The sequence below is a fragment of the Camelina sativa genome, chromosome 12 (assembly GCF_030686135.1).
Source record: "Camelina sativa cultivar CO46 ecotype springtype chromosome 12, ASM3068613v1".
Taxonomy (NCBI): domain Eukaryota; kingdom Viridiplantae; phylum Streptophyta; class Magnoliopsida; order Brassicales; family Brassicaceae; genus Camelina; species Camelina sativa.
In genome coordinates this window covers 2,990,889-3,004,239 of record NC_141891.1, presented here as the reverse complement: position 1 = coordinate 3,004,239, position 13,351 = coordinate 2,990,889, and the positions used below count along the sequence as shown (strand labels likewise).

The window sequence follows — 13,351 nt, the reverse complement described above, 5'->3', positions numbered from 1 at the left end:
GCGAAACGATATCGTTTTACTAACACCGTCTGGTGATAAACGATGTCGTTTTATGACAATCTCTTGGGTTATTTTTTGTATATTTTCTTTTATTTTTTTTTCCGCTTTCAAATTACAGTGAGTGTAAATTACTTTCGCCCTTTTCTACTTCCAAACTCAATTTGAAAGCAATCTTTTCCGATCTATCGAATCGAAGCGGCGGAGGAAGGAGAAATGGGTGTACGTGCAATATCTCAAGAGGCGTTCGACGATCTAGTGAGGGAAAATGTTGAAGATCTTGGAATGGAACCCTCCGAAGCTCTCGAAGACGCTCTCCACACTCTCAAGCTCCAAGGCGTCGATCTCTCCGGTCCGTAAAATACAAATCTATTTTTCTTTTTTCCCTTTTCTCTCAAACTGGATTTATTAGTCTGCGTTAACTTCAATTTGTGTTTGTTTATGCTACACAGGGATCATTACATGTGTACCAGGAGAAAGTAGCATCAAGGACAATCCCGTGATTGCTTGTTTAGATAGACTTAAAGAATTCGATAGTGTTTCCATAGAAGGACCTCTTCGAGATGAGGATTTGGATGAGATTTCGAGTTTGTTCGTCAAGCTCAACGAGCTTTGTTGCAGCCAACAAGATTCAGGGAACACTGCAATCGCGACGAAACATGGTGCTGTGGATTTAACATGCTCTCTTTGTTCCAAAATCAAGATAGCTCCTGGAAGTAATCGTAATCGTATTGTTGTTCCTTGTTTGAAAGCTTTGGCTGTGTTGATCCATGGTAATGACTTATGTTCTGGAGTTAGTATTTTTTTTAAGTGTTTATAATTTTGAATTGATGTTGAATCGTGTTTTTAATTCAATTGTAGACATTCAGAGCACAGAAGCATTCAGGAATTGTACTGGACCAAGTATTATTGTTGGTCTATTGAGTAATTCGATCTCTGATTCTGATTCGTTGGATGCTGGTTTTGCTGTTGTTGCTGCTGCATCAACTGGTAATGAAGTTGTGAAACAATCATTCATGGAATTGAAAATCGATGAACTTATTCTACAAGTGCTGAAGAGAGAGAGTAAGACTACCGTTCGAGCTCTGTATGATGCTATTTGTGTTCTTTTGACTCCAGATGACAGCCGTGTTGTCGCTTCCCAAGTAAGTAGGTTTTACATTCGTTTGGACTGTGTGAATCAAATTAAGTAGAAAATGCATCTTAAACAGCTATGGAACACTTAGCATACATTTATAACTCGTTGTGTTTTGTGTTTGAAACCATGGCAAAATAAATAGTCTTTTCTGTGCTTATTCGTGGACATGCCTTGAGAGCATAAATTCAGCTAGATTCTTGCTTTCATGTGTTTTATAGGTTTATGGTTATGCACGAACTTTCGCGAAATTAGGGATTGCAACAGCCCTCACCGAAGCATTACAGGCAGGGATTGGATCTGATAGCTTGGTGTCAGCAAGTATTGCGTTAAAAGCAATTGCTGTAAATGTGAGTCTCATAGTTGAAATCTCTGTGTCATAACATTTGTATCTGGTTAAGTCGTTACAAATTCCTCATCTGGTTTTGCTGTAAACAGGATGAAATATGTAAATCTATTGCTGAAATTGGTGGAATAGATACACTTCTTCGGTGTATTGATGATAGCGGTGAACAAGGCAACAAAACTGCTGCTAAGATATGTTGTTCTCTGTTGTCTAAGGTGAATAGCTTCTAAACTGTCCTACAGGCTGCCTCTTTTGTTTTTGTCTTCAGTTATTCAAATCCCTTCTCTAAATATGGCGTTTCAAGTATTTGCCACACCATATTGAGAGTAGCTTGTGTTCATGTTTATCCAATAAATGCATGTTCTCGAAATTTAAGCTTTTCGAAAGCCTAGAGTTACTGATTTAGATTAGCATTGCAATCACGCGTGAGAAATGTTTGTCTAAACTGTGTATTTTAATATCTAGTTGGCAGGAAGTGACTCTAACAAGAGTACCATAGTAGAGAAGCGGGGTCTCGACAAGCTAATCAGACTTGCACAACGATTCTCCGATGATCCTCTAGTCATACAAGAGGTAAGTAAAACCAAATGAAAACCCCCTTACTACAGGTCACGTCCATGGCAGTTTTCCACTAGATAAGAACGTAATGTCGAGAGAAGAATTGTTTCTTGTAGCACTAAGGTCTGAGTGCATAATCCTTATGATTGACCCAAGATATATTGGTTGGTTCAGGTCATGTTGATAATCTCTATAATCTGTCTGAGATCACCAGATCACGCAGCCAAGGCTATAGAAGCCGGAGCTGGTGATCTAGCGGTCCAAGCTATGAAGAGGTTCCCAGTAGCGGCTCAAATGCAGAGAAACGCTTGCAACATGATACGGAACATGGCTGTCAGAAATGCAGAGAACAGGTAACTATCCTGTTTCCAAAAAATTCATCCAAATATATGCACATATCACAAACTCTTTTATGATATCACAAATTCTGTCTGCTTTACACTACAGAACTATTCTGCTTGCCAATGGAATTGAGAAGCTGATAAGGACTGCTAAGGCCAATAATGAGTTATGTAGAGCCGCTGCAACTGATGCACTGAGAGACCTTGGCCTTGATAATTACAATAGTTAAGGCCAATCTATCTCCATTGGTATTCATGAAAACTACAACTCTGCAAGGTTAGTCCCAATTGTTTCTGCATTGTCCTATCCATTATTCAAGCTAAGAGGAGTCAGGAAGAACGCAAGAACTGGAATGATCCAGTTTTTTTACAGTTTTTCAACAACAGTTCGCATTGAGTTCATCTTTTGAGTAGAAAAGCATTCCGATGTAGAATTTTTTGCAACGATTGTTTTTTTGTTCGAATACTTGAACATGTTCTACAATAGAAAAGATTTGTTTGAGAATTTTAGTGAAAGAGGTTCTCTACTCTAACTAGAGTAAATAGTAAAATAGATAGACAAAGAACAAAAAATACTCCAGCTTGAGAAATTCATCGACAACATTTATGTTAAAGAGATTTTTGAAAATTGTGTGTATATTTACATTGCCGACAAGGATTTTGTCTTGTGTGTTTTTCTTTCACCTTTAGGTTTAAAACAAGGACAAATTGTTTGATGAAGGGAAATAAAAAACAAATTGAAAATGTAAAACCCATCCACGGAATGATCTCTAGAAGAGTGTATTAGGAATATAATTATGTACGGCTATGTGTTTTCTTTATTAAGATGTCAATCGTCGGCATATAAGCAAACTTTTAATAATATAGATGATGATGGGGGCTATGATGAATGCAACTCTATCGGTTTCTACTTTTAGGTGGAGATCTGACAAAATAGCCAACAACATCTCGACATATGTGGTAACCTTTTTTTCTTTATTTTCTATTTTAAAATGTGAAAAGCCCTTTTTATATACCGAAATAGAAAGCAAATCTTTTTAGTGGCCATAAATACATGAGTAGTAGTGGTTTCCATGATTAGCCAAGTTCAAAAATTTTGGGGATTTTTGGGTTGATATGTAGTAGTGAATTTATTACAATATAGATACTATATTAATTGAACAACTAATTCTGAGATTAAAACTTCTTTTTTTCATTTTATTTTATTTTATTAAAAAAATTTTGATGAAAATTTAATTCAAAATCTCTTATTGTTTCAATAATTGTTATAATTTTTATTCAATTAAAAAAAATCTTTGCTATATTATTTACAATAAGATAAAATACTACAAATGATTATATTATGAAGAGGTTAACCTCACTAAAACAGATTCGAATATTAAATACTTAAAATTAAGTTCAGAGTTCATAACTTCATATTAAAATCGAAATTAATTGTTTTCTTATACACTTATACTATTAGTATTTAATTATTACAGAGAGTAGAATAGCCATTGTTTGACAAACGTTGTAAGTAGAAGGGGTACATCCGTCATTACGCTCAATGTCCCCATACTTAGACAAATCATAATTCAACAAAAGCAAAACTCTCTCTCTCTCTCTCATATGTTTGTCACTTTGTTGTATTAGCTTACTTCAAGCTGTGGTTTAAACCAGAGCAGAGAAAGCTGTTCTCTTTTTATATATGGTGAGAGGAAACGAGAGCTGATAGATAGAGAGAGAGAGAGAAAAAAAAACAGAGCTCAAGATCACGAGCCCGTTTCTACTTCTTTGGTCTTCATCATCGAGCGATCAAAGGAACAAAAAAAAAAAAAGGATCTCAAGAAACCCACTTGTTGTTGGTTAGATACTTCACGGGTCTCTGAAACGTCTCTTTCTCACAACTATAACTTGATCACCCCCACTAGTCCTTCCCTTCTCTCAACGGCTCAAGTTACTACACGTCACACCCGTTGTTCATTTTCCTCGGATGTCGAGGTGACGTTTAGATTAAAAAAAAATTACTCTTCTTGAGGCAGAGATTGTAATCTAGTTGCAGAGAGACAGAGGAAAGAGGTTAAAAAAATGGATCGGCCAGCAGTGAGTGGTCCAATGGATTTGCCGATTATGCACGATAGCGATAGGTATGAGCTCGTCAAAGATATTGGCTCCGGTAACTTTGGAGTTGCGAGATTGATGAGAGACAAGCAAAGTAACGAGCTTGTTGCTGTTAAATATATCGAGAGAGGTGAGAAGGTCAGTTTCTTTTTCCTTTACCAAAAGTGTTTTACTTTTATGTTTCAACTCCTCTCTAGGTTCTTAAATTAAAAGAATCCATTTTTTTGTGTTCTCATCATCCAATCATGATTCCTAATGTCATATATTATAGTTATGAATGGTTTTGAACTTGTGATCATTGATGCTGAAATGAGTAAATGGTTTCTCTGTTCTGCATGCTCTGTATTTTTTGTTGTCTGTGTTGTCTAATGTTGTTTTAAAAGCTATAGGTGTTTTTGATGGTATGGATTTTTGATAATTCGAATGTGGAACTTGATATTAATGGTTGGATTTTTTTTTTTTTGGAATTTACTACAGATAGATGAAAATGTAAAAAGGGAGATAATAAACCACAGGTCCTTAAGACATCCAAATATCGTAAGATTCAAAGAGGTTTGTTTTCAACTCCCTTTAAGCTGTTTACTTACTACCAACTAACATTCAAGAAAAAGTAAATTCTATATTTAATTCTCATGTTTGCTTCAGGTCATATTAACACCGACCCATTTAGCCATTGTTATGGAATATGCATCTGGAGGAGAACTTTTCGAGCGAATCTGCAATGCAGGCCGCTTCAGCGAAGACGAGGTTTGTTCTCTCTTGTCTCTTTTTTTTTTTTGTCTTCTTTGCTTCAATGGTTAATGTAAGATACTGAGATTAATATTACTTTGTAGGCAAGGTTTTTCTTCCAGCAACTCATTTCAGGAGTTAGTTACTGTCATGCTATGGTAATGAGAAATGTTCTGTTTCAAAATCAATGCTTCATCCTCTGTGAAAAAGGGCTGAAACAAATGATAAACTTTTTATGTTGTAGCAAGTATGTCACCGAGATTTAAAGCTTGAGAATACCTTATTAGATGGTAGCCCGGCTCCTCGTCTAAAGATTTGTGATTTCGGATATTCTAAGGTATCTTTTCTTTGCCAACCATTTCAAAAACTATACTTTTTACTGTGACTTTAAGCTTTTTTATGTGTTTCTTCAGTCCTCGGTGTTACATTCACAGCCAAAATCAACTGTTGGAACTCCTGCTTATATCGCTCCCGAGGTTTTACTAAAGAAAGAATATGATGGAAAGGTACTTTATAATCATAGTTCCCAGACGACTAACGAGTATAGTAACCATATATTATACAAAGAAACAAATCTTTCTTGCTCTATACATATAGGAGAAAAATGCTTTTTCTTGATGAAAACAATCTCGTTGAGTATCTTGGCTCTTGTAGCATTTTGGTGAAGAGAGCTATTTTCAAAAATTGATCATATTCTTGAATTTGGTCAAATGCATTCATAATTGGTCAGGTTGCAGATGTTTGGTCATGTGGGGTAACTCTGTACGTCATGCTTGTTGGAGCATATCCTTTCGAAGATCCCGAGGAGCCAAAGAATTTCAGGAAAACTATACATGTGAGAGCCTTTCTTCATGCTTCAATAGTTGGAAACATGTAACTTAAGGATTCTATGCTTTCTTGCTATCTAAACAAATCTGTTATGTTCTTGCTCAGAGAATCCTGAATGTTCAGTACGCTATTCCGGATTATGTTCACATATCTCCTGAATGTCGCCATTTGATCTCCAGAATATTCGTTGCTGACCCTGCAAAGGTACAACTACCCCCAAAGCATATATACACACCTGTGAACAATGTTCTTTATAGTATGATTGAAACAAGCTGCTTGCATTTTGTATGTTTATTAATGTGTTTGCTGAATTGGCTACTATTGGTTGGTTTCTTGGCAGAGGATATCAATTCCTGAAATAAGCAACCACGAATGGTTTCTGAAGAATCTACCTGCAGATCTCATGAACGATAACACATTGAACAGTCAGTTTGATGAATCGGATCAACCGGGACAAAGCATAGAAGAGATCATGCAGATCATTGCAGAAGCAACTGTTCCTCCTGCAGGCACTCAGAATCTGAACCATTATCTCACAGGTGAAACAATACAAAACATAAACTTTCCCATTTCTTGTCTTTTTTTTCTTACCTACTCCATGTTTGAAAAAAACTTCTCATTATTTGGATAAACAGGAAGCTTGGACATAGATGACGAGATGGAGGAAGACCTAGAGAGCGACCTCGATGACCTTGACATAGACAGTAGCGGAGAGATTGTGTATGCAATGTGATACCACCTCTATGGTTTCTGCTACAAAAATGTAATGACAAAAAAAGTTGAAGAATAAGGTGTCTTGTATGCTATTGAGATTGTCCCAACTTTGTTAATGGGGACACTTTGAATCTTTGATATGCAAAAGACTTAAAACAATCGATGGGTGTTTCTAAACAAAAATTGAAAAGAAAAAAAAAACATTTTCATCAATTGTTATTTGAATGCTTTTGTTTGGAAAACTATATATAGAACCAGTAGTTTATTTACTTTTGTTCAAAAAAAAAAAGTAGTTTTGTTTACAAGCTATTTCTTTTATTACTGATTCATTTTGATGTAGTTCTAAACTTTGGACATGTTTTTTTTTCTTTTGCTTTTTATTGTCTCATAGTTATAAATCCGATTAGTTGAACAAAGGCAAAGTGATATTAGCCTCAAACTAAAGTTAACAACTAGACTACATCGAATATACTAAGCAAAACAGAAATAAATCGATATTCTGTAATATGTAGATGAGAGAGTGTCTACTAAATCTACTCCTAATAACGTAATAGTTGAAGCTAAACGCGATGATGTTTTCATTTTCACTAAAAAAAAAATGTGGACAGATGACATTCATTATTCATGCATATCTAATTATTTATTTAATTTTTATGTCATATGATATTAAATACTGGACGCACGTACGGTAATTGGCTTTATATTAGAAGGTGAGTTTAAATGCGCTTACTCATACAGTCACAGCTTTGTTTTTGCTCTGTTAACTATGATTTAACGGGTGGTACACCACAGGAAATTTATTTTATATTTTATAGTAATATTAAATTTTCATAAATTTAGTTTAGTAATAAAATTACACATTTTTATTTTTAGTCTTTTCTATATTTTAACTATTATGAAATATTATAATTTTTATCATGATAAAACATTATGAAATATTACTATTTGTATAATGTATAATTAATAAGAATAATATTTTGTATCTATTAAAGAGAATACTATTAGCCTTACCAAAAAAAAGAGAATACTATTATTGTTTGCATAATTTATAATTATTTAATTTAATTAATTGTTAATATTTAAGTGAGACATATAATATATATATAGAAAACAAATTTGCTATTACTAAGGAAATTATGTAAAATTAATTAGTTTCTATAATAAAAATTCGATTTTGTAAATTTACCATATTTCACTTACTGTTTTTAGTGCAATTTTGTAGGGACTAAAATTGTAAATAAAATTTTAAATTACCATAACTAAAAGGGTAAAACACAAAATGTACTTAAAAATGTATATATAGATAACTTGATATTAAATCAGGAGTATTATTATTCCTACTTTATACTAATAGTATTATACATTGTGTTTAATATGCAAAGAAAGGGAAGAAGAAAATAAGCAATTACAATGTTTTTGATTAAAATAAAATATTGAAGCATACCTACATGGTCGACCTATGTGACAGTGTCTCCTGTTACTGTAACATAACCTGAATTATTTTGAGCTATAGATGAGATATGTCTGCCTTAGCAACTGATATCATATCATTGTTGTCTTCTTATCTTCATTATTTTCTTACTCGCAACTATTTGTTTGTAGCATTCATTTGACCTATTCACACTCTCGATATAGGCTTTTCCCCCCTTTTGGACAAGGGGAAAAGACCGTAGTCTTAATCTAATAGTTGCACAAATATCGAATTGGACGTTTGGTATGAGAAATTAACGACTTTGACAAGATTTCCAAGGATACTTGTGGTATTATGTTTTTTTTTAAGGTTTTACTTTTATTACAAAACTCTACATAATGTCAATGGAATTTGAGTGTAATTTAAACGCATAATACTTTGAATTTAAACAGAATTTAATTTATGACAAAGTTTACTCAATTTTCACACTAAAAACATAAATCATTCATATGTTTAAAATTAGTATTTCTGAATTTGGAACAGTTTACAGATATTAAAAAGATATAACTTGTACCAAATTAATCATATGAATCCATTGTAATTTGCGATAGATTTGTCACTAAAACAAAATTGTAACTAGTCAAAACAAAAAAAAAACTAGTCAAAACATCAAGTGTTTCTTATTTACGGCCAGACTAGCCCTGTTTGCCATTGCAGGGTTGCTCATTGGTGTTGACACTTTACCAGCCTTCAAATCTCTCCACAATCGGCTGAACCAAAATATTTTACTTAAAATCCAATTAAATAGGTAAAAAAACTAATGTGGTAAAATTGATACAAAATATCTATTCATTTCATAATTCCATATCCATATTGTTACAATTTTTATTAACCGTACGATTATAAAGCTACAATTTTATGTTTTTTTTCCTTTGTCACATAACAAAAGACTTGGACAATTGATGGGTGTTTCTAAACAAAAATATAGTTCAATAAAAAAGATGTTGATATTCATAAAAATCAAGTACATTATTGACATGTTCCTTTTGATAAATAAATGAATGACTTGCTTGAAAAGGACTAATATAATTATAGATTTCTATAGTATGCCCTTGGCTTATTCGACATCGTAGTGTGGGGGAAAGATCTCTATTATGAGGAGGATACGACCATTTTTCCTGCTGTTGAGTATGTTCATACGGAAACGATTAGGACAAGCTAGTGGAGACGTAATCTTGTTCAAGTTACATTCTCTTTTGTTTTCGGTGAGTTAAAATCAAAACTTAAACTATCATATCTGCTCAAAAAAGTAGTTGAATTTTCGCTTTTACTTTCCAATATGTCGGAGAAGTATATTTCACTCTCAAGTCAAATGTAAATAACTTTTTTACTGGTGAGTTCATATAATTTATAACTGAGACGAAGATTGTAATTGCTTTTTAATTAGTCGAAACCACTTATTTCAAATTTGAATCTTACAATGATGAAATACATCGAATAATTAAGAATATATATATGATTGGATATGTATACTATACCTATATATATTAAATCCAAAAATAACTGAAAATTTACCAAAAGAAAGTGGAGGCATTAAATCCAAAAATAAGTGAAAATCATTAAACTGCCAAGTAAAAAAAGTGAAAACATTAGTATAATATATTTTTTTTAACTACGTGATACAGAATTCGGGTAAATGCATTACATATCTCGTTTTACTGAATATTTTTGTCGGTCGTTTTGAGAGAGAGAGAGTCTCTCGCGTGGGTTAAAAGAAAAAGCTCGTCCTTTCGGAGCGTCCAAAAGCCACACGCTCCACACCCAAATTTTTAGAGAAATTTGCAAATATTAATCTTAAAAACTTATAAATTCAATAGATAATATAAATATATTTATATATGATATATTGTATATAATGTATAATTGGCAACTTCAAATTTGTCATGTGGATAAATTTTCAAAATGATTCCTCCTATTTTTTGTTAGTCTCTATCGTAACAAAACAAACCAAAAAAAAAATTATATATAATAATATAATTTGGAGTGGGTACGTCATCTGAAGATTAGAGATATAATAAATAGAAAGAGGCATGAAGTGAGAGAGTTTTAAAGAAAAGCAAAGATTTCTAAAGAAGAAGAAGAAAAAAAAAGAAACAAGAGAAAAAAATGGTGATAAAAAGGATAGAGCTGTGTATAGAGCTAATGAAGATAGGTATGGAGTTCGTGGTGGTGGTGGCTGAAGCCGTCCAAATTGTTATGCGGCAAAACCTCAACCACCGTGCTCCTCCTCAACCTCCGCGTCGACTAATCCGACAAGGCCTCGTCCCGTATCCCGCTTCTCACCCTTCTCCATTCCTCTTTGGATTTTTCCCTTGAAAATTAAGAAACATGAAATTTTATATTCTGCTTCTTTCTCTTTTTCTTCTTCTTTATTACTTTTTTTTTTTTTTTTTTTTATTATTGGTTGTAGATATTTAAGTGTTACTCTTGTTGATTCTTCTTTGTAAAAATCAGATTTGCAGCTTTCTATTGAACTCCTTTTTTTCTGGATTCATATCGTGTAAGCAAACAATTTGCAGGATAAAAAAAAAAAAAAAAAGAATAAACAAAGTAATACACGCAATTGGGTTGAAGAATATTAAGACGTGCAGCGGAAACAATTTGCCCCCTAAGCTAAGTCCAGGTTCAACCAAAAAAATTGTTAATGTTTTCATATGTTTCTTCCTTATGTACTTCACGGAAAGTTATATTCAATTAATTATTATGATGCTTTTGATTAGTTTTGGGAGATGCCTTGGTGTTCTGGGTTTGGACTTTTTCTTATATTTGGAAAGAAGAAGAAATAAAACTATAGGAATTGAACATGGTTCGTTAAATCGGTTAATGTATACTATCCCCATTCCCCGTAATGATCAGTAACTAACTAACTAGGCATTTGAGCAATTGTCTTGTCTTGGGGTTAACTATATTAAAATAGTTCACGAAAAATATCTACTTCAAAGCTCCACAATTTTCAAAAGATGTTTCTTACATATATAATTAAGGAATATACATGTTTAAATGTTTAGTTTGTATACTTCGGCCATTATCATTATTTTGTTTTTCGTATATACATTTCTTTGAAAAAAACAAAAATAAACGGGTAATATATAAAGATATGTATTTTAGTATGTATTTCACGTGAGAAGATATGTATTTTAGTACATATGCGTCCAAGTTCATTGAATATCACGAAAATAATACTACTAAACATATGTACTTATCTAATGTTTTTTTTTTTTTTTATGTTTTTTGTTTTGTTTTTCTTCATATATAATGTAATATGGTAAAGTAAAGATTAAAGAAATGATCTAATGTTTAGTACTATATATATTCATTAGATCACTTCTTTAATCTTTACTTTACCATATCACATTATATATTAAGAAAAAACAACAAAAAAAAACTTTTTTATATATTAGGATATTATTGATGCAATAAAATCATACAATTTGTCATTGTTAGCATTAGATGTAAATTAATTAATAACTTGCAGAATAGTTTATAACGAAAACTGATGAATAAAAAACGTTTTTCGAGGGGTGAAATTGTAATTTTCATGATGGATTATTAAAACTTTTCACAGAAAGGACTTTTACGTATAAATACAACGTAAATACAAATTATGTTTTAAGGTTGAAAGATTTTGACCCCCGATGCGATGTAAGTAGGTTTATATATCACCAAGAAACAAAAAAAAAAAACCATCATGTGTAGTGTCAGGTGTGAGGTGACGCTAAAGATAGCAACAGCCGGTAAATTGGATTTGGGTTAAGATCTAGAGACTACCACTACCACGCACGATGCGTCTTGATCATGTTGCAGATGATGACGGTTGTAATGATTGGTTCATTCCTCTTTTTCACCTTCCAAATTCAAACTCGTAATCTTCAAATTGAAAGTTTTTTTTAGAACTAATATATACGCTATATATAACACATGTATCTAATTTGATATCCAACCCAATCAAAAGTCCGAGTAATTGAAGCTCTAGTTTCGGTAAAATGGAAAATGTAGTCCATGTATAAAAAAAATTTCATTAGAAAATGTAGTATTATTAAGATTCGGTATTGACAGTTCTAGTTAGAGAGTTAACAGTTTCATCTTTCAAACGTTAATTAAATACCAAAAGCTAATCCGGTGGGAACAAACTCAATTATTTAAAGTTGGGCGAGAGTAGTTATTAACTTAAAACTTAATGCAATTGTACGTGTTGTCATTCTCAACTTACGTTAATATTTTTTGCTGCGAAACATATTATAAAATTTAGTTGATACCTGACCATTTGAAAACGAGTTGTGGCTTACGATGAGTTGACTATGCTTGCATTATTTACGATCGGATCAGATTGACATATTTATTTTATACATACCACATTTGATGATTATGTTACAAAATATAATGGTTTAGTGCTTGAGAACTAGCTAGCTTTGTTGGTCGAGCCCATGCCTTCCAAGCTAGTACTGTACTACTACTACGTATATTCATCGATCCCTCATCCTAGAGAGTAGAGAGAGACTTGAAACCCAAACAAAAAACAAAAGCAGTCGGAACATTATAAACATACATACATACATATAACAGACCAGACTGCGTATGTAGTTCAAGTTTCTACAGAAAGCAATGCGTAAATAAAGTTTCCATAATTCACCAGTACAAAATTGTGCAAGCTTATTGCCAAATATATGAATAGATTAAGACGAAAGTAACGTAACACAACAGCATCTCACATTAATGAGTTAGTTGGCTGATAATAATACTACAAAAACAGTGATGTCTTTATCAAGTAAAGTAGTATTTTTTTGTGTGTTCATATCTCCAGAGAATAAACGTTGCAATTAAGATTTAAGATTCCCTTAACATAGTAGGTCAACATATAATGTATGTATTAAAAGGAGTATATTATATTATAGTACATACTATTATGTAATAATCTAGTCCTTTTTTTGGTTTTGACAAAAAAGAAAAAAGAAAATCTGTTAAAAATAAAAAATAATTAAATACGTACAGATATCTGCAATTCCAAAAGAAGATGGATGTTCACGGAAACAATTAATGATACTAACTGAACATGGACGAGAATTGAGGCAGATACAGTTTATGAGTCATTGACGTAAAGACAAAAACAGCTTTCTCCATTGTTCTTCTTTGTTTTG

General features: G+C 32.5%; 3 protein-coding genes across 3 annotated transcripts; all 3 read left to right on the top strand.

The window, feature by feature from the left end:
• The first annotated feature begins 65 nt into the window (after nt 1–65).
• LOC104729844 (uncharacterized) lies at nt 66–2,882 on the top strand. Its single transcript, XM_010448869.3, has 8 exons — nt 66–349; nt 450–770; nt 859–1,142; nt 1,354–1,482; nt 1,571–1,693; nt 1,944–2,051; nt 2,211–2,389; nt 2,484–2,882. The coding sequence occupies exons 1-8, from the start codon at nt 214–216 to the stop codon at nt 2,605–2,607; spliced, it is 1,404 nt and encodes a 467-aa protein (XP_010447171.1). The 5' UTR covers nt 66–213; the 3' UTR covers nt 2,608–2,882.
• Nucleotides 2,883–3,744: 862 nt separating this feature from the next.
• LOC104729843 (serine/threonine-protein kinase SRK2E) lies at nt 3,745–6,958 on the top strand. The gene is made up of 10 exons (XM_010448868.3): nt 3,745–4,612; nt 4,952–5,026; nt 5,120–5,221; nt 5,308–5,361; nt 5,448–5,540; nt 5,617–5,709; nt 5,934–6,038; nt 6,137–6,235; nt 6,372–6,570; nt 6,667–6,958. Exons 1-10 carry the CDS (start codon nt 4,442–4,444, stop codon nt 6,762–6,764), a joined length of 1,089 nt encoding a protein of 362 aa, XP_010447170.1. The 5' UTR covers nt 3,745–4,441; the 3' UTR covers nt 6,765–6,958.
• A 3,225-nt stretch (nt 6,959–10,183) lies between these two features.
• Nucleotides 10,184–10,706, top strand: LOC109128048 (uncharacterized). Its single transcript, XM_019233747.2, has one exon. It carries the CDS (start codon nt 10,323–10,325, stop codon nt 10,530–10,532), a length of 210 nt encoding a protein of 69 aa, XP_019089292.1. The 5' UTR covers nt 10,184–10,322; the 3' UTR covers nt 10,533–10,706.
• The last annotated feature ends 2,645 nt before the right edge of the window (nt 10,707–13,351 follow it).